The sequence below is a fragment of the Nuphar pumila genome, chromosome 2 (genome assembly GCF_984573655.1).
Source record: "Nuphar pumila chromosome 2, dmNupPumi1.hap1.1, whole genome shotgun sequence".
In the NCBI taxonomy this organism is placed as follows: domain Eukaryota; kingdom Viridiplantae; phylum Streptophyta; class Magnoliopsida; order Nymphaeales; family Nymphaeaceae; genus Nuphar; species Nuphar pumila.
This window is the reverse complement of record NC_143250.1, coordinates 53,091,261-53,112,145: the sequence shown is the minus strand read 5'-3', so window position 1 is coordinate 53,112,145 and position 20,885 is coordinate 53,091,261. Positions and strand designations below refer to the sequence as shown.

The following is a 20,885-nucleotide window of genomic DNA, read 5'->3' as shown; positions in this document are numbered from 1 at the left end:
TTTAGAGAAATGGTACGGAATGGTCACTGGAGTGAAGTGAATTATGAATCTGAGCTGGGTTTTAACTAGAACAAAGGTCAGTAACACTGAGATGAACTAAAACTGAAGCTCGAACACTAGCTCAACTGACTGGACTCTACTCAATTTTAGCTAAATGAGCTGAAATGGGCTAAAATGAGTTACTGGACACTTAGAAGTGGTTTTGAACTGAAACTGGAGCACTTGAACTCCTGGTGCGCTCAAGCTAGACTCTGGGGAATAGGATTGACTAGGAATGACTGACTCAGAGACAATTGGCTTGGATTTAAGTGAGAAATGAGCTCATTTCTGAAGAAATGATCCCATTTTGGCAGGAATGGCCAGAAATGAAAATGGTCTATTCACTGTGAGCTCAGGTGAGCTTAAAATGACTGATATTTTAACTGTTCTGAACTGACCAATGAACATGGTTGACTTCGACTGACCAGGGGTCTGGGATGATCTAGGGGTAAAATGGTAATTTTCTTAATGAAAGTGGGTAAAATGATAATTTTCTGACACAAACTTGGGGTTTGACTCCTACACTAACCTACCAGGGTTGACACTGCATGAAGGGTGTGTTTGAAAATGAATGAGGAAAATTTGGAGTGTTTACAGAGTGGTGTGTAGACACAACTGTTGTTTTGGTATACCAAGAAAGTGACGTCAGTGGATGCTGATTTTCATGGTGTCATCGACGTTGGATGCTGATTTCCAATGGATGGTGTTGTTTCCTGATATCGGTCGAAGGCTAAGTTTGGAACTCAGTAATAAAATACAAATTGTGTTCTAAGATACCTTGAGAACCTAACTTGACCTCGGGGATTTTACCCGTTTGGTATATCCGCGAGCAATGATAATTAAAAAGAGAAACTTAAATTGTATGCATTTAATAGGTAGATGCATATGAAAAAGAAAATTTTAATAAGTAATAATTTACTCATGCATTTCACTGAAGCCATGCATATTCCTGCCGTATATTAGAACATGCATACTTTACCTGTTCTCTTAATTATTACTTGTTGGTAGAAGCATGATGTTTAATTTCTAATGCATGTTAAATGTCTTGCTTACTTAAATTGTGATCCTTGTTATTTATTTAAATGTTCTTTCATGCTTAAGAAATGCTCCCTATTGCATGAATGCTTAATTGAATTATGTAATTGTCATAATTGCATTCTCCTAAATTATTATATGAAATCTTATCTGTATTCCTTAGCTCACTTGTTTCATTAGAGGTACCTCTGTAATGAAATATGCGGAAAAGTAAAGAGTGCTCTAAGCACTTACAACATCCACTAATGAACAAACAACAAGGGCTAATACCCAAACCCAAAGGAGACAACACAACATAAAAATATAAATGCCTCTTATTGAAAGAGAGAGAACTCTCAAGAGTGAAAAATACAAGAGGGGTTCACCCCTATTTATACACAAAAGGAGGAGGGAAGGAGTGGCCATATGGCCTTAAAAGAAGAGCCACCTAGGGGCTCCCATGGAGTCGTTGGGAGCCCCCAACGGTCACAAATGTGACCGTTGGGGGCCCCATCGACTCCATGGTGGGGCCCCTATTAGGTGGACAAAAAACCAAAAAATAAAAAGATAAAAAATAAAAAAAGAAATATACAAAAAGAAAGAAAAGAAACAAGTACCCCTATCGGGTACTTGTGAAATGACTAAAATACCCCTATCGGGTATTTTAGATTATACAAATATATATGTATATAAATATATACATATATATGAATTACATATATTTTAACACCCTCCCTCAAGCTTTACGGGGATATAACCGAAAGCTTGTTAAGGAGAAACAAAAACCGAGGAGCTGCAAGAGCCTTAGTGAAGAAGTCCGCCAACTGGTACTCTGATGTGACGTAAGGTAGTGCTATGGTTCCTCTTAGGTATTCATCACGAACGTAATACGCTCATGGAAGGTGTGATTGCTTGCAATATAGATTGCGCTTTTGTTGTCGCAACACAGCTTCGAAGGAGTAGAGATGACAATGCCCATATCACTAAGGAGGCTTCTTAGCCACACAAGTTCCATGGTTGTAGTGGCCATAGCACGATATTCTGCTTCCGTCGAGGACAAGGATACTTTGTGTTGCTTCTTGCATCTCCAAGAAATCATAGAGTCACCTAAGAAAACACAAAATCCGGTAGTTGAGACTCGGTCATTGGGATTTCCTCTCCAATCTGCATCAGTATAAGCAATTAAATCAAGGGACGAGGCAGAGGAAAGAAAAACTCCCTTAGTTATGGTATTTTTGATATATCTGACGATCCTTAAGACTGCACTCATGTGCACAGTTGTAGGTGCATGTTGAAATTGACTGACAGAGTGAACGGCATGAGCAATGTCTGGCCGTGTGATGGATAAGTAGGTTAGAGACCCAACAAGTTGCCGGTAGGGAGTAGGATCCTCGAGAGGTGTTCCATCTTCCAACCTTAATTTTGCATTGATGACTTCTGGGGTTTCTGTCTTCTTATCGTCGGAAATACCAGATTTGGAACAGATGTCAGCAGCAAGTTTCATCTGAGAGAGAATGTACCCTCGAGGAGAGTACGCCACTTCAATTCCTAAAAAATATCTTAAGAATCCAAGGTCAGACATATCAAAATTTTCTTTCAAAACCTTTTTAATATCATTAATGCCTTTCTCATCACTTCCTGTGATGATCATATCATCAACATAAAGTAGTAAAATAACTACTGAAGACCCTGCACTTTTCACAAACAAAGCAGTGTCAGTATAACATGAACGAAAATTCAAACTTGTCATTACATTACTAAATCTATCATGCCAAGCCTTTGGGGCTTGTTTTAAACCATATAATGCCTTTTTAAGTTTAAGAATTTTATTTTTACCAATACATACTCCTGGTGGAGGATCCATGTAAACTTCTTCATTTAATTCGCCATTTAGAAATGCATTCTTAACATCGAGTTGATAGATAGGCCATTTTTTCACTGACGCAATAGCAATAAGAGTCCTAACACTAGTCATTCTAGCAACAGGTGCGAAGGTTTCTTCATAATCTATACCATATTCCTGAGCATATCCTTTAGCTACTAACCGTGCTTTATAACGTTCTAATGAACCATCACTCTTGGTTTTAATTTTGAAGACCCATCTACATCCTATTGATTTCTTTCCAGTGGGTAACGAAGTTATTTCCCAAGTTTTTGCTTTTTCAAGGGCACTAAGCTCTAAGTTCATGGCTTCAACCCATTGGGGAATATTTTTGGCCTCATTATAGTGTGAAGGTTCATGAAATGAATGCAACGCAATTAGACATGCTCTATATCTAGGAGTTAGGGACTCATAGGAAACAAACCTATTAGGTGGGTTGGAGATCCGACTGGATCTCCTTAAAGATGTTTCTTCAATGTTGGATCCTTGAGAGTATTTTTCTAAGGCACTTATTTGAGTTTGTTGACCACGCCTAACATATGTTTGGATTGGTCTATTATTCTCATCTATAGCATTATCAAGAGGAATTTCCTCTAGGTCATTCAAAGACTCATTAGAGATTTCCTCTTCTTGAGGAGTCTCATCTTCTTGAGATAGAAGATCAAATAAAAAAGTATATTCACTTTCGTCAATATCTTTAGTTTTCACAAAACCATTCTCATTTTCCAAAAATGTTACATCTTTGGATACATAGAGTTTGTTATTTTTCAAGTCAAAACATCTAAAACCCTTTTGATTTTCTCCATAACCCAAGAAAACGCATTCAATAGCTTTAGGAGATAATTTGTCCCGTTTATGAGTAAGGACAAAACATTTGCATAAAAAAACTCTTAATCTATTGAAGTCTGGTGTTCTTTCAAATAGTTTTTCGTATGGAGATGTATTCTGTAAGGATGAAGATATCATTCTATTTATTAAGTAAGTTGAGGTTAAGGCCGCTTCGGCCCAAAAATTCTTTGGAATTTCTTTGGAAATAAGGAGTGTCCTAGTGGTTTCTATGATATGTCTATGCTTTCTTTCGGCCAAGCCGTTTTGTTGGGGAGTCCTAGGACACGATCTTTGATGACAAATTCCATTTACTTTTAAATAGTTTTGAAATTCATTTGATAAATATTCTCCACCCGAATCGGATCTAAGAGTAGAGATATTACTTGAAAATTGATTTTTAACTATCATATGAAATTTTTTAAAAAACTCAAAGACTTCAGATTTTAAATTGAGAAAGTAAATCCATACATACCTAGTGTAGTCATCGATGAAAGTGACATAATAGGAGTATCCTCCTTTAGACATGACGGGGGAAGGACCCCAAACATCCGAATGGACTAACTCAAAAGGTCTTTTGGACACAAAAGTTCGGTTTGGAAAAGGAGTAGATTTCATTTTGCCAAAAATACAATTCTTGCAAACAAAATGTTTCTCATTACAAAATTTCTTTCCAAATGGAAAGGAGTACATTTTTGAGAAACTTGGATGTCCAAGTCTTTGATGCCAAATATCAATATTTTTATCTTGGACATGGTTACAAAAAGAGTTAATGGGGAGTTTCAAGTTGCTCATGTAATAGAGATCTCCCCTTCTATGGCCTTGCCCAATCAGCTTCCCGGACCGGAGATCCTGTATAGAGCAATCCTTAGTTGAGAAGGAGATTTTACATCCATGATCGCATATTTGAGCAACAGAGAGGAGATTTAAATTAAGTTGAGGTACAACTCTCACGTTTGGCACAAAGAAGTCTTTTGAAAAGTTTAAAGTTCCAAAACTTTTTACTTGTAAAGATGTACCATCGGCAGTTGAAACACAGGAGTTTTTATAATTATTACATAAATCAGAAAGCTCATTTTCAAGGGGGGTCATATGAAAGGAAGCTCCAGAGTCAAGGATCCAAGACGACATACCTGGAGGAGAGGAGGAAGCTACGGCGGCACCCGAAGTTGATGGAATCTTGAGTAGAGTTTGTAGTGCCTCCGATAGTTGAGCAAGAGAAAAAGAGTCCGTTCCTTTGATTGCTTCCTCTTTCTTTTGAGTAGCTTCTTCAACGGAAGCAACTTTATTTTTTGGTGCTTCATTCAACTTAGGGCAATTAGGTCTTATATGACCCGGTTCTTGACAATGATGGCAAATGGCTTTTCTATAGTTGCCATTATAGTTATTTTGCCTTCCAAAATGTGGAGGTTTGTAGGTTTTCATATGGTTGCCGGGTTTAGATACGGCCAAGACATCATTTCCTCCTTTAATCATGCCAAGACGGGTTTCTTCTTGGCATATTTCGGCAATGGCATCTTCCAAAGGAAGAGGCTTTGATCTATGTAGGAGGGAGGATCTAACTTGTTCATACTCGGGCCTAAGCCCATGTAAAAATTGGAAAAAGTGTTCTTTTTCCATTTGTTCTCTCCTTAATTCCACATCTATACTAGAAACCCATTTTGGTTCTAGCAAGGATAACTCATCCCATAGAGGGCCAAGAGTGCTAAAGTAGTCCCTAACACTCATTTCTCCTTGTTTGATAGTCCGGATTTTTTCTTGAAGAAAGAATTGACGAGCAAGGTCTTTTTGGGTAAACATACCTTTCATGAAGAACCATGCTTCATTTGCCATCCGAAATTTGGCAATGTTGGCGCAAATCTTAAGCTCCACATTGTTCATGAACCAAGCAAGAATCTTGGCATGCTTACTTTCCCAATCTTCTATTTTAGATTGGTGATCTTCAATGGCCTTCATGCGGGCATCTCCTTCAAGAGCTTTTTCTTGATCGCCTTCCATCTTAGTTAGTTGGAGTTGTGGTTCCGGAATGGTGCCCATAACGTATCCCCAAAGCTTTTTCCCTTTGAGGTTGTTTTCCATGGCGGCGGCCCACATCATGTAGTTGGATCCATTGAGCTTGAAGGAGAGATCAATCTTTTGTTCTCCTTCCATAATAATCACACTTAAAAGGATAAAAGAAGAGAGAAACAACAAGAAACAAATATAGCTACACAACTAGCTATATTAAGAAGAAGAGCATACACAAGGCTCTGATACCATGTAATGAAATATGCGGAAAAGTAAAGAGTGCTCTAAGCACTTACAACATCCACTAATGAACAAACAACAAGGGCTAATACCCAAACCCAAAGGAGACAACACAACATAAAAATATAAATGCCTCTTATTGAAAGAGAGAGAACTCTCAAGAGTGAAAAATACAAGAGGGGTTCACCCCTATTTATACACAAAAGGAGGAGGGAAGGAGTGGCCATATGGCCTTAAAAGAAGAGCCACCTAGGGGCTCCCATGGAGTCGTTGGGAGCCCCCAACGGTCACAAATGTGACCATTGGGGGCCCCATCGACTCCATGGTGGGGCCCCTATTAGGTGGACAAAAAACCAAAAAATAAAAAGATAAAAAATAAAAAAAGAAATATACAAAAAGAAAGAAAAGAAACAAGTACCCCTATCGGGTACTTGTGAAATGACTAAAATACCCCTATCGGGTATTTTAGATTATACAAATATATATGTATATAAATATATACATATATATGAATTACATATATTTTAACAACCTCTGCTCAGGATTTCGGTTCTGACACCCTACTTGTATGTTTTTTTGCAGCCACAGGTAATCAGTGAAGCGACTGACTTCTGGGGACCGCAGGTTCTGACACCCTACTTCGGTTCTGACACCCCTTAAATGTTCTTTCATGCATTTGCTAGACAATTTACAAATGGACAGCACGACTCAACTTATCTTTACTTTTTCTTTTATATTTAATTGTCTATGCACTCTGAATTTCATTTATGCATTTGTCTCGCGACTTATCATTTATTATTCAATAAAAGTTTGGTTTGGTATGGATGATAAGTGTAAGCTCTATTGTGGTTGATTGTTTTATTCAATTAGGAGTGGAACTGTAAAGGCCCCGGTCTTTGGAAATATTTTCACAATTGATTTTTTTTTTTAAATTCCTCATTCTTAAAGGGTATGAGTTGTGGTCGTTACACTGATACCATGTGAAACAAACACTTGAAAGTCGTGTCCTGCACAATAAATAGACAAACGAGAAAGGCGAATAGTAGCAACCTTGAAAACTGAATAGACCTCTCAAACCCAACCTAGGGTGACATCTTTTCTTTTATATTAAAGAGTGTCATGACTGATTACAATATTGCCCTATGGTACAAAAATAAATACAAGTGTACATACATGATATAATCAATTTTGGATTTGGATTTGGATTTGGATTTGGATCCAACAACTTGACAGAGAGAAGGGAGAGATCCCCTTTATATACACATGGGCTCAATAGAGCATCCCAATGGCTTGAAATAGAGTTGTTGGGATTTCCCAATAGCTCTATTTGGTCAATGACCAAATAACCCTTAGTCAAAAGGGAAAAGACAAAAATATAAAAATAAATAGAAAAGACAAATGTGCCTCTAATGGGTACATCCTATTCCAGTGATTGAAAAGACCAAAATGCCCCTAATGGGTATAACCTATTACAACAATGTACAAACAATACAATATATATAGAGCTCCCAACAGCTTTATTTGGTCAATGACCAAATAGCCCTTAGTCAAAATGGAAAAGTCAAAAATATAAAAATAAATAGAAAAGACAAATGTGCCCCTAATGAGCATAGCCTATTACAGTGACTGAAAAAACCAAAATACCCCTAATGGGTATGACCTATTACAACAATGTACACACAATATATATATATATTCATATTTATATGTATATATTATATACATACACAAGTGTATATAGCTATATGTACATATTAACATATAAGTATATATAAGCTATTTTAACACTTGATTCCTGTTACAACAATGTACACAATATATATATATATATATATATATATATATATATATATATATATATATGCATATTTATATTTATATGTATATGTTATGTACATACAGAAGTGTATATAGCTATATGTACATATTAACATATAAGTATATATAGCTATTTTAACACTTGATTCCTGAATTTTCATAGCCAGGAACCAATCCTTTTAAATCCCTACTTGGAGTCTTGGATTGAGTTGATGAGTTGAATTGGCAAGTCTGCCAACTATAGCGTGCATGGATGTTCTAGGCAAATCCTCTCTTTTTCCCTTGTGCTCTCATGCTGTTGCTCCTGCTCCTGACAAGCATAGTTTGTATATCCTGTTTGCTGTCTTATTATCAATGTTCTTTGCTTGCTCAATTGTTTTAAACTTTTTTTTTCTTCCGAAATGATTGTTGTGTTTGCTTTTTTGTATAATCGATCTTCTAGTTTTTAAACTATAGTCTCTATCTTTCATTTGAAGCCTCATATCTTATATTCATTTGCAAATATAAGCTGTTCCTAGTGACAAAATCTTTTCTGTTGCTTCTGTAGGCACAGCAAAACAGCTATCAGCGCACCTTGACAGTTTTGGGCAGAATTCAGAGTTTCTTTCATGGAAATGGATTAATTCCTAAAGGTGATTATGGAGTGGTCTGGTGGTATTGGCACTTGAATGGTGTATATATGCATGGCCAGGGTCGGAGCCAGGAATCTAGACTGGGGTGGGCACAAGTGCACCTATCTTCAGGTGTGCCCACCCTGACCCGATCATACACAGGGTCAGGGTGGGTCAGGGTGGGTACTGCCCTGAAGTCTAGGTCCAATGTGGCTCCGCCCCTGTGCATGGCATATATTTCTCTTCTATTATTTTATGTGTGTGTGTGTTTAATGCTTCTCAAGTTTAACTGATGAAAGCCCCACTGCTATTCATGGCAAGTCCATTTCTGGTTTTTTTGTGTTAAATAAAAGTTGTTGATCAACTGTCAATAATTCTATCATTTTTCCCAGTCAGAACCTTTGAAAAAATGGAGTTTCTCTGACACTGCAGATTTTATGCTAAAAGAAAAAATCATAGCATGTTTTGTTTTGTTATAACCATATTATAGTTCCAGCATGACCGAACCACATATTTCTGATATTTATATATATATCATCACATTAAAACATCATGCTGAACTGACAGTTGATCACAAGGTTGCCAAACTAGGAAGCAAAAGCGGGAAACGATACGGGAAGCGAAAGCGAGAAGTGAGGCATTTTAAAATTTATAGGAAGCAGGAAGCGAAGTATCAATTTGAAAGCGAAATATGAATACAAAATGAAGCAATATGGTAACTGAATAGGAATGAAACAAGTAAAAACTAAAATAAAATTAATCATTCTTATATTTCATGATTTTTCAAGAGATAAATTTTTGTTAAAATCTAACAATGATGGTTACCAATTTAGAGAAAGTACATGGGAAGTGAGAGGAAAAAAACATTAGAAAAGCATATAGGAAGCATAGACTATGCATGTGTGAAGCATAGAAGAAGCGTGGGGGGAATCGAGATTCCCATGAAGTTTCGGGAGTATCGAGCTTCCGAAGCGAGTTTCTGGGAAGCGAGCTTCCCACCTACCTAAGAAGCTTCCGGTAACTCTGGTTGATCACTTGACTGTATCAGATTTTACTGCGCTATGGTCATACTGAGAAATCCACTTTGAAGGTAAAAAGTTGTACTATTGGGTATAACTCATTTTGAAAATAAATGTTTAAGTAAAAAGATGAATGATGGAAGAAAATGCCTAATCTGGAAGGCTATAAAATTGATGCAGCTGGAGTGTTGTTGATTCCTCATACAAGATCTGGATCTGCAGAAATCTTCATGAGGCACAAATTGATTAATCTGACATTGATTAGGGCAGCATCAAATGGTAAAATTTTCCCTCTTGAAAAGTACCCTGTTCTTGGAAAAGAAAGATGAGAGAATGTTGATATCTCCAGGTACCACAACACAGACATGGTTTAACAGCATGAGCTAAAAATGTTGACCATGGCGTGAAAGCAACTTTTTATAAAAGTCAAATAAAGTGTTCAAACAGGACCTGATTCAGTCACAAAGCAACAAATGATATGCATCAAGCTTAATTAAGTTTCCCAAGATTCTTGCAGGTTGAGTCAATCATCTGTCAGATTTTGTGACTTTTACAATGTTGTGAAATGCGTTGAGGCACAGCGAGTCACTCCATCAAAAATTGAAGCAAGGCGTAAAGCGTAAGCCTCAATTTTTTTTTAAACTTAAAAAAGCTTTCAAAAAATATCTAAAAATACAAATAAATAAAAGAAATGCTTTATTGATGAAGCAACAACTAATAAGAAATAGAACATCTCAAATAAATACCGAATAATATGAGATTAACATGTAAAAGTAATATTAATGCAACAACTTGATCTATGTAAGTATCTAAGAAATAAAATATGAGCATTCAATACAAAATTAAGTAACAAAATCTCTAACAATCAATAAAATCTATTATTTCTTTTCTTTATTGTTATTTGTATTCTTTTTTCAAAATATAATTGTAACGCCCCAAAATTTCAACTTGTGATTTCGAAAACATTATCGAAAAACCTTTCAAAGATTTAAAGTTTTCACTTTTAAAAGCGACAGCGGAAGACATTTAGAAAGGAGCACAAGTCAATAATCTTAGGTATGTTAGCTGAAAAACCATCATTCAATGAACAACTACTTAAAGGAATTGAAGAAATAAGGCAATAGATTAAAAATCTGCAGTTTATTACAAAACGAGCCTTTTCCCAAAGTTCAATAATCTAAAGAAAAACTCCAAAACTCAGAGCCAAGATGCCAGCAGAAAGAAAAGAAATCTTGAGCCATGTTGCACCACGCCATCGGCCGCTTGTGAAGTCCTACTCATCACCTGCCCATGAAATGAGTCAGTTTCATAACAAACCAGTAGGTGCACGAATAGATAAAGTAGAATAAAAATAAAATATGACATTCATGAGATAAACAGTTTATTACATTAAAACAACAAGTACAATTGTAATCTATTCTAGCAAGTGCAACATATGCAAGGAGCTATTGTTTGAGATATTTCAAGCAGTGTAAGTCTCAATCATCTACAACTATTTTAAAAAAATATTCTTTAAGTTCTGATATTAACTGGCCTGTGGGTATGCACAGACGCGAAACGTAGAAACAACCGAGACCGATCCAGGGGTTTATTATGTCAGGTGTTTTCATTAACCCGGATGGCTGGCTGAGTCCGCTCCTAAGGGGACGGTCAGTGACCAAGAGAGTAAATCCTCAAAGGCATTCGTTGTAAAAACCAGTTAAAAAAAAAAAATTAAAAAAAATCGGACCCGGGTCGAGTCCAGACCCGACCCGGATCCAACCTGTGCCAGCCCCTCGAAAACCCTTTTCGAGGGGACTGGCAGCCCACGGCAGGGGGCCTCTCCGGCGACACAAGGGGCGGGCCCTGTGTGCGCCCCCTCCCTATTAAAAGACGAGAGGGGAGAGGGGAGGGCCTACGAGCCTCCCCCGACCCCCCCGACTCTCTCTCTTATCTCTCGTCTCTCTCCCCTTTGCTCTCTCTTCCCCCGACTCCATCTCCCTCTCCCTTTGCCGACGCAGGCCACCCCCCCCCCCCTTCACGACGCCACCCTCTCCGGCGAGCTCCCTCCTCGACAACCACCTCCCGGGCGTCCTCCCTTCTCTCCGGCAGCCGCAGGTGAGCCCCCTCCCTCACTGTCTCCTCTCCTGTTACGGCAGGCAGGGGCCAAAGGCCCTTGCGACTACCCCCCCCTCCTTCTGTTCACCTTTCGGCAGGGGCCATCGGCCCCTGCCCCCTTTTTTTTCTAGTCCCGCAGGGGCCAATGGCCCCTGCCCCCCCCTTTTTTCTCCACGAACGACAAGGGCCATTGGCCCCTGCCGCCTCTTAGATAGCCGCAGGGGGCCTTTGGCCCCTGCGCTCTCTCCCTTCTCTTCTGGCAGGGGCCCCTGACCTTCTCTTTTTGGTAGGGGCCGATGGCCCCTACTCTTCTCCTTAAAAGAGAAGCAGGAGCCACTTTGGCTCCTGCCTCCCTTCTTTTGGGAAAAAAACCCAGCAGGGGCCATTTTGGCCCCTGCCCCTCTTTTAACCGACAAGGGCCAGAGGCCCTTGTCTCTTTTTCTGGCGAGCAAGGGCTCGGCAGGGGCCTTTGGCCCCTGCACTCTCCCCCTATGTATTCCCTTGGCAGGGGCCTTCGGCCCCTGCCCCTTTCTTTTAAGAAGGCTGGCAGGAGCCGAAGGCTCCTGCCCCTCCTTTTAAAAACCCAGCAAGGGCCTCGAAGGTCCTTGCCCCTCCTTTTGAAGACTTAGCAGGGGCCAAAGGCCCCTGCCCCTCTTACTATTATCAGGGCAGGGGCCGATGGCCTCTGCCCTCCTTTAGATATCCGGCAGGGGCCGATGGCCCCTGCACCCATCTCCTTTTAGTGGCATGGGTCATTGGACCCTACCCCGTTCTCTTTCATAACGGTAGGGGCCGATGACCCCTGCATTGAGTTGCGGAGAAACTGAGTTTTCTGCCTATCTATATTTATTTTATGCATGCTACACTACATACTTTTGCAGTGTTACGCAACGGAGCCCGTTCGCGCCCCGCGAACTAAACCGACGATCACTTACGTTCGTAGACGGCTTTATTCTCGCAATACTCCAAGGTAGGAGAAGTTGCACAAGGACTTAAATAATTAAATCAAGCTTAAATAATTGATAATCGAAAGGACTTAATGATATATTTATATACTTATATGTATATAAGTACACTTTTAAATCAAGGACGCGATTTCGCGATCCTTGTCCTTTGCTTTCGCATTTCAGTTTGCCGTCGCGCTTTGCGCCCAGGCTTTTACTTTCGTATTTACTGCTTATTGTCTTTTAATTCAAGGACGCGGTTTCGCGGTCCTTGTCCTTTGCTTACGCACTTTCTGTTTCTGTTGCCGTCGCGCTTTGCGCCCAGGCTTTTGCTTTCATAGTTACTACTTACTGTCTTTTAATTCAAGGACGCGGTTTCGCGATCCTTGTCCCTTGCTTTCGCAGTTCCTGTTTGCCGTCGCGCTTCGCGCCCAAGCGCTTCCTTTTTACATTATTATCTTTTGTTTCTTTTCCTTGCCATAGACTCAGTGTATTCGAGAGGAATACCTATTCCTCTTTCCACCCGATGTGTTTTGGGAAAACCCTTGATCTGGAGCAAGACCAAGTTGTTGGGTGATAGGTTCCTTTGTGAAACCCATTTACCAAAACCAGTGTCGTGACTTACATAGCACCCAGACACTGCGTCATCGGATGTCAGATTCGAGAAAATCACATGCCTTATGTTGGCAAGATTGTGTGTCGTTTCGAAAGATTTGATATGTTAAAATAGTTTTAAAAAAAACATTATATCTTTGCGAAACACACTCCCGAGGCTCCTATTAAGGACCTGTATCCCTTTTCTCGTAAGCGTACTTCTAAAACATGCGAGACATGTTAGTACTACGACGATTGGATGAGAGAGTCTTATGACCTCGATTAATGCTTAGTGCAGGTTGTTGAAAACACATATAAGAGTGGGATCGCCTTCATAGGCAAGATGCTCGTTTCGGTCTAATGGACCAGAGCATGAAGAATGAGGCAACGGCTAAGAAACCCCGTCGCGCTCAATTCAACCTTGCTTCGTCAAGAGAGAGGACGAAGGGTACCAACTCCGATGGACAGTCCATTTATGGCTTTCAAAAAAAGGGCAAAAGACCCGTTTTTCCCCAGTCATCGGAGGTTAGGGGGAGGGATAGGGGCTACATAAGTTAGCCTAACACTTCTGCAGAAGTTGGATGCATCCCTATCAGGCCTTGGGGACTTACTCTCTCGACCATCGGTCGTCTCCATAGGAATAGGATTCAGTCAGACAACCGAGGTATATTAAAATACTTAACATAATGAACACTCGGCTTGGACTCGACTGTTTCGACTCACGTGCCATGTATGTACCCGCATGGTCGGTTATCAAGTAATAACTAAATTGAGCATGCACACCCTTTTCAGTTTGTTGTACTTAGCTTATTCCTCCAGTCTATCTGCTTAATTCGCTCGTTACTACCTGCTGCATAAATTATCTATGCCTAATTTAGTTCTTTCTGTCTTTGTACTCTCCTGCTAGTTTTTCACAAAACTAACCCATCTCATGGGTACATGTGACGATTAGGTGCATCAGGCGATGGCGCGACTGCGAGATGATTTAAGGATCCACTGTTTCTGCTCGTAGTGCTTCTCTTGGACATTTTTGGTTTTTGATACGATTTTCCCTTGAGGAAACCCAAATTTTGTACAAACTTGATACTCTCTTCAAATAGAAGGAATGGTTTCCTAAGTATTATTGCAGATCGTCCATGGTAAATCTTTGTTTTCTCGCTAACGTGCCCAAGGTTGTCAAACCTGTCCTTTTTCTTTTAAAAGAAATCGTTTCCGCTGATTTAGAAATAAACTCTGTAAAGAAAAGGAATTTTCCAACTATTTCAAGGAATTTATAAGGTTCGAAATTTTGGGTCGTTACATTCGTGGCCCATGGATGCATCAAACTTCTGCAGAAGTACCTACGAGTTACCACCTAGGATAATTTATGGTAATCCCAATTCCCCTAACTCCGATGACTGGGGAAGCTGAGTCTTTTGCCCGTGGGGTGGTTGTTAACAACCTATCCATCAGAGTTTTTGTACCATCCATCCTCTCCCTTGATGAACCGTGAAGGTCGAATGGGTGCGACGGAGGTTTCTTAACCGCCGCCCCATTCTACATGCTCTGGTCTGTTAGACCCACTCGAGCATCTTTCCTGTGAAGGCGAGTTGTCACCATTTATGTGATCTCAGTATTGTGCTAAATGCACGCTTCGAGGTTGCTACAACCTCATCATCCAAACATCGTAACACACATGGGACGTACTTGTCCAAAAGTATAGTCGTATCTTCCTAGAGGTACGACTACGATGAGAGGGCAACAATTAATGTCTTATGATTCTTTTGGTTCATACATGACATGTATTGCTCTTTGTGCAATTGGCCTGTGGAGGCCGACATTATCTCATTTATATCAATAAAATGTTGATTGCCCACTTTAAGGTACTCCATGACCTCTCGTAAAATTTATACCGTACCTATCTTAAGGTCCAATTACAGTAGCAATTGTCGTGGGTTTCTCTCTAGAAATGAGTCTACCCATAAAATTTACATTAAGTATGCAATTTCAAAAGAATAAGGATTAGGAAACGCAAGACAGACAATCACAAGTTAAGTAATCCTACAGGTAAGCATGTATGCCAAATAAACTATTCTATCACAAAATCTTTATATTTTATTTCATTCATACCAACTCTTCGTGCGACTTTCCCCTACCTCAGGATGTCGTGCAACTGTGTGCGTCTACGAGTGTAGATGATACGAGGCTCAGGCCGCAGAGCTAGAGCGGGGTTCGATGCGAAGTCTGCAAAAGTGTGAGAGTTATTATGACATAGTTGTCAAAAAGAACAGAAGGGCAATGGTAAGACCTACTTGTTAGCGGAATCTGATGAGTGGCAGGGTCAAGGCTTCTGCTTAACAGGAAAAAAAAAATAGAATGGTAGTGGCCCAAGACCTCTGCCTGACCAAACAGCGAACTGCAGGGGCATCAACCCTTGACTGACCAAACCACGAATGACAAGACAGTGGATGGCAGGGGCCTCAGCCCCTGCCAGACAGAGCAGTGAACGACCCCTGCCTGACAAGCAGTGAATGGCAGGGGCCTCGTCCCCAGCCTGCCAAAACAACAAACAGTAGGGGCCTCGGCCCTTGCCTGAAGAAAGCAATAAATGGGAGGGGCCTCGGCCCTTGCCAAACACAACAGCCAAGGGCAGGGGCCTCGGCCCTTGCCTCACAAGAGTAACAAATGGCAGGGACTTCGGTCCCTGCCTGACAAAACTGGATGACAGGGGCCTCGGCCCCTGCAACCCAATGAATGGTAGGGGCCTCAGTCCCTGCCAGACAAAACGACAATCGGCAGGGGTTGCGGCCCCTGCCTGACGAAACAAGGAAATGGCAGGGGCGAGGCCCCTGCTTGATGAACGAATAATGGTAGGGGCCCCTGCCTGACAGAACAGGAAATGGCAGGGGCCTCGGCCCCTGCCTGACATGATTATAAACGGCAGGGGCCTTGGCCCCTGCTCGTCCAAATATGGAATGCCTAACGAAACAAGGGGTGGCAGGGGCCTCGACCCCTGCCTAAAGAACCGACGAATGGCAGGGGCCTCGCCCTCTGCCTGACAGAGTCACAACGACAACAACAAAAAAGGAAAAGCATGGCACAGGGGGAGCGGGAGGGTGCAGGGGGACGGCCGACCTCTTGTCGGTCGTCCGATAACCCATAGGGAAGAGAGGGGGATGCTGCAGGGGCCACTGGCCCCCAATGGCTCATCGGCAACCTCAAGAGAGAGAGAGAGAGGGAGACGACAGGCCCCCCCGTAGGCCACCTGTCGGGCCTCCGATGGCCACAGAGGAAGTCGGAGGGCGCGGTAGGAGCCGTGCGCCGCCTGTCGACCTCCCGACGCATCCTCAAGAAGAGGGTGAAGAGGGAGGGCACGGCAGGGGCCATCGGCCTCCTGTCGTGCCTTTCGGCGAGATGACAGAGAGGGAGGTGAGGGGAGAATAAGAGGAAAAAGGGCATACCTTGGAAAAGGATCGTCGGCGTCATCGATTGGCGGTGGTCGCAGCGGCGATCAGCGTTGGTGGCGTGCGCAGGGAAGGAGGAGAGGGCCGGCGTGAGGAGAGCGAAGAGATTCGAGAGGGAGGCGTGCCTCCCCTCGCCCTCCTGCGATGCTCTTAAAGAGCTCGGGGGGGCGATAAATGGGGAAACCACGGTTGGTTTCCCTTATCCGCCCGAAGACGCAGGTGGGGTGCGGCGCTTGGGAAGAGGATTTATTAAAATCCTCTTCCTGAGTCGGGTTTTAAAACCCTATCGAGGATGGGCCTAGGTCGGGTCCGGGCCCGACCCGGGTTCGATACAAATTTTTTTTAAACGTGGGTTTTACAATAATATTATTGGTGACTAAGGTATACATATAAAGGATACTTGGAAAACCAAGTACCACTATAGTTTATAACTTGAGAATTTTTAGAATTCGAAGCATTTAAACAAAAAAGAAGAGATAAAGACAACACTAATTATTTATATGCAAAGAAATACACGTCAATTTCATCATAACACTCATATAGGCTTACATTTATTGAAAGAAAAAAGAAAAGATCACCCATTTGGCTTCCGAACTTCTTAAAGTTTCAACTAAAGATTTTGTTTTTCATCCATATAACTTTTAGAAAACAACAATGTGATGGGTACCAACGTTGTGCAGAAAAAAAAAAAAAACAGAAAGAGAAGAAAAAATTAAAGGGTTATCAGAAAAAAAAAACAAAAAGAGAAGAAGAAATAGTTAAAGGGTACCAACGCTATTTCTTGTAGTTTGTGATCTCTCCTCTCTTGCAGTTTGAGCTCACGCACCCTGAAATCGCCGCAATTCTCTCGATTCCTGATGGTTTAGGAAAGTCAACAACATGGAGAGGCAGAGAGGGAGAGCGAGAGAGAGACATTGAGAGGGAGAGAGAGAGAGAGAGAGAGAGAGAGAGAGAGAGAGAGAGAGAGAGAGAGAGAGAGAGAGAGGCAAAGAAGAAGAAGAAGAAGAAGAAGAAGAAGAAGAAGAAGAAAGAGCCAAGGGAGTGACATAGAGAGAGTATGTACCTCAGAGAGAGAGAGAGGATGCATGCAGTTGCTCCTCTCTTCTTCTTTGACAATGAAGAGGAGAGAAGAGAGGAAAAGAGGAGACGAGACGAAAGGGGAGTGCCCTAACATCGGGTCCCTTTTTGTTTAGTTTTTTTTTTAAATGTATTTTCAATCAAATAAGGGTTTTGACCTCACTTGACCTTGTCAAAATGAGGCGTGAGCCTTGACCATAGTTGCGCCTTGGGCCTTACGCATGTTTTTAACAACACTGGTCTTTTATGATACTTTTATATAGGAAGAAAACTTCTATAGGTGAACAATGACCTTAAAATAGAAGATATGCAGTCTTGGTTTGTGTGATTTTAAATATAACAGTTTCAACCAAAGTAGAAAAAAAAATGACAAGTATAGATGGACTAAATTTGTCGAATCTTGATCTTATGGTCTCAGCAACTGAATTCATGTCATATGAAGAAATACCTTAAATATTTGAATCAGGTAATTGCTGGCCTAAATTGAGCAACAATTCCTCTCTTGCTATCAGTTTGAAAAAAACACTGGTCCATAGCTACTATCATGCATGTAACGACCCCAACTCATACCCGTGAAAAAGAGACAATTTTTTTTAAACAAGTGCGAAAACAATCCCAGAAACCTGGGGCTCTTACAGTTAAATACAACCACCACCACAAGGGATGTTATACCCATTAGTCACACTAAACACAAACTTTATTTATTAAAATGCATAGAGTTTGAGGCATAAGCAAATAAAATATAAATAAAGCAAAAAAAAAGAGCCACGTTGTTCAAAAGTATTTGCTAAGCTATCGTGTGATCTCCTCGTAGCTCCTCTCAAAGCAAGTCGCCTTACTGAGCATCTGAGGTTGTGAAAACACAAAAGTAGGGGTGTTAGAATCCAAAGAATTATGTGTACGAATCCCTCTAATAAAACAAATAAGTAAAAAGAATATAAATAAAATTCATGCAATATTTTATAGGGATGCAATTATAACAAATTCACAACTCAATTATCTATTTATGCAATAGGGCATAATTATTAAGCACTAGGGACAATTTAATAAACAATAAGGACTACAAATTAAGCAATAAAGACATTTAACATGCATTAAGGAACAAATATCATGCATTCACCAATATATCACAATTAAGAAAATAAGTAAATATGCATGATCTAATGCATACTTAGGAATATGCATGATTTCAGTGCAATGCATGAATAAATTATTATCTTTTATTATAGTTTTCTTTGCATATGCATGTCCCTATTAAAACGCATACAATTTAAGTTTCTCTTTTTAATTACAGTCGCCTGCAGATACACCAATGTCGGGTCAACAGGGGCATCCAAATCCACAAGTATCACTTCTTTGGTATACCAAAACAACAACTGTGTCTGCACACCACTCCTAGGCAAAGTGTCGGATTCTTCTTAAAACCGTGGCTAGGAGAAAAATTGGGTTTATGGGCAACAACAACGCACACGAAGTTTTATTACTTCACGGTTCTCCAAAACCGCAATGTCCAAGATTCCCATACTATAAAAAGGACATCAATGAAACGTAGATTACACTGTTCTTTAATTTTTTTATTTTGTTACTAATTTATCTTTTTTAATTTGCAATTCAACATGCAGAATTAATAACACAAGTTCGTACATCCACATACGAAACTCTTCACGAGACCACAACCCATGACAATATAGAACAATGCAATTAAAACCATAATATCACATTTGATTTTTGCAATGCATGAAACAATTAAAACAAAGAGCAACACATGCTCAAGGCTCACACGACCCATGATAATTTCTTTTGATCATCTATGCATTCTCATGCAAAGATCATGAATCACATGCCATTATGCATTCATTCCACATGTCTTTCCATATACAATCATGTATGCTAATATAAAAATGTGCATCAAACAACAATATTTTTATGCATGCGTATAAGTTCACATATTCATGTTAAATGCATGCTTTTATTTAACACACATATTCATGTTAAATGCATGCTATCATTCATGAATCACTTCACTTAAAACATGTGAACATGCATGCCATTATGTACGTGCAAAACATATCTATCTCACGTATGCATATGCACATGAAAGCACTACACATTATTACTTTGAACATGCATAGCACAACCAATCTAAACATGTGCAAAATATCATTATTTTGCATGCACAGGGCTCAATATAATATGAATAGCAAATCTGAAATTTTAGAGGCATAGCTGAAAATAGAATATGCTTATATGACCCTCTCACTCATGCACAAATTGAGTCTACCCCACACATGAAAACCGTATGTATAAGCCCAAGTAAGTAGAGCATTTTGTTTCAGAGAAGGTGAATTTGTCAAACACACAACCATGTACGTGTAATCTTCAAAACCTACTTTTAAAATTCTCTCTCTCTCTCTCTTTTTTGACTAACACCCAGCCGACTGGGTCGGTTGGGGCTCGGCTCCAGCCCAGTCGACTGGGTTGGTTGGGCCTGGCAGGGTACCACACAGCCCAGTCTGGGCCTGTGCACCACCTGCCAGGGCCTGGCAGTCATCCTCGTGCCAACCAGCCTAAACCAAAAATAAGGTTTTTTTTTTTGTACCTCTTGCCAGCCAGCCATTTGGCTAGGCCTGGTAGGTATGTCAGGCCCTGGCAGGCTAGCCGAATCTGATTCGGCTAGGCTGCCAGTCAGCCTAGCAGAAACCAGAAAAAAAACCAGTATAACAATAAAAAAAAATTAATATAACTAAATCCGGATATGCTTGCAAATGATTCAGTTATGTAGGCACATACAAATTTGTATCTCAAACGTGCAGGCATAAGCATGTTTATATTCAGTTATATGCAGTTTCGTAAATCAAGAAACATGCATATGCAGCCCTCATGTAGATATGTATTTGCAAACATATTATTTACAAGTATACATGCATATTCTTATATTCACATCCAACATAATGCCAATATGCACCAATACACGCTCTTCCAATCATGAATAAAAAATCAAACGAACTTTCTGTTTCACTTGACAATAAGCATAAACAGAATTTGTTTCTAACTATTTAGATTTCATTGAATCCCCTTTTTTTTCCAAAACTTTAGGCACAAGATCTGCGCATGTTAAATACATGGCAGATCGGTCCAGCTCCATAGCTTTACGACACATTGAAAAAATATATACATATATAAACACACACACACACACACATATATATATATATGTATAGATTTTGAAAAGGAGAAAAACATTAATCTCAACCGTGAATCTAGAGTAAATATTT

The 20,885-nt window shown here is 40.3% G+C and overlaps 1 protein-coding gene across 2 annotated transcripts in view; it reads left to right on the top strand.

Annotated features, from left to right (window-relative positions):
- Nucleotides 1-20,885, top strand: part of NMNAT (nicotinate/nicotinamide mononucleotide adenyltransferase) — a 112,560-nt gene that overhangs the window by 52,871 nt on the left and 38,804 nt on the right. For both annotated transcript variants that reach the window (XM_089995775.1, XM_089995776.1), the window contains exon 6: nt 8,373-8,457. In XM_089995775.1, the coding sequence (XP_089851901.1) occupies nt 8,373-8,457 (85 nt within the window). The remainder of the gene's footprint in view (nt 1-8,372; nt 8,458-20,885) is intronic.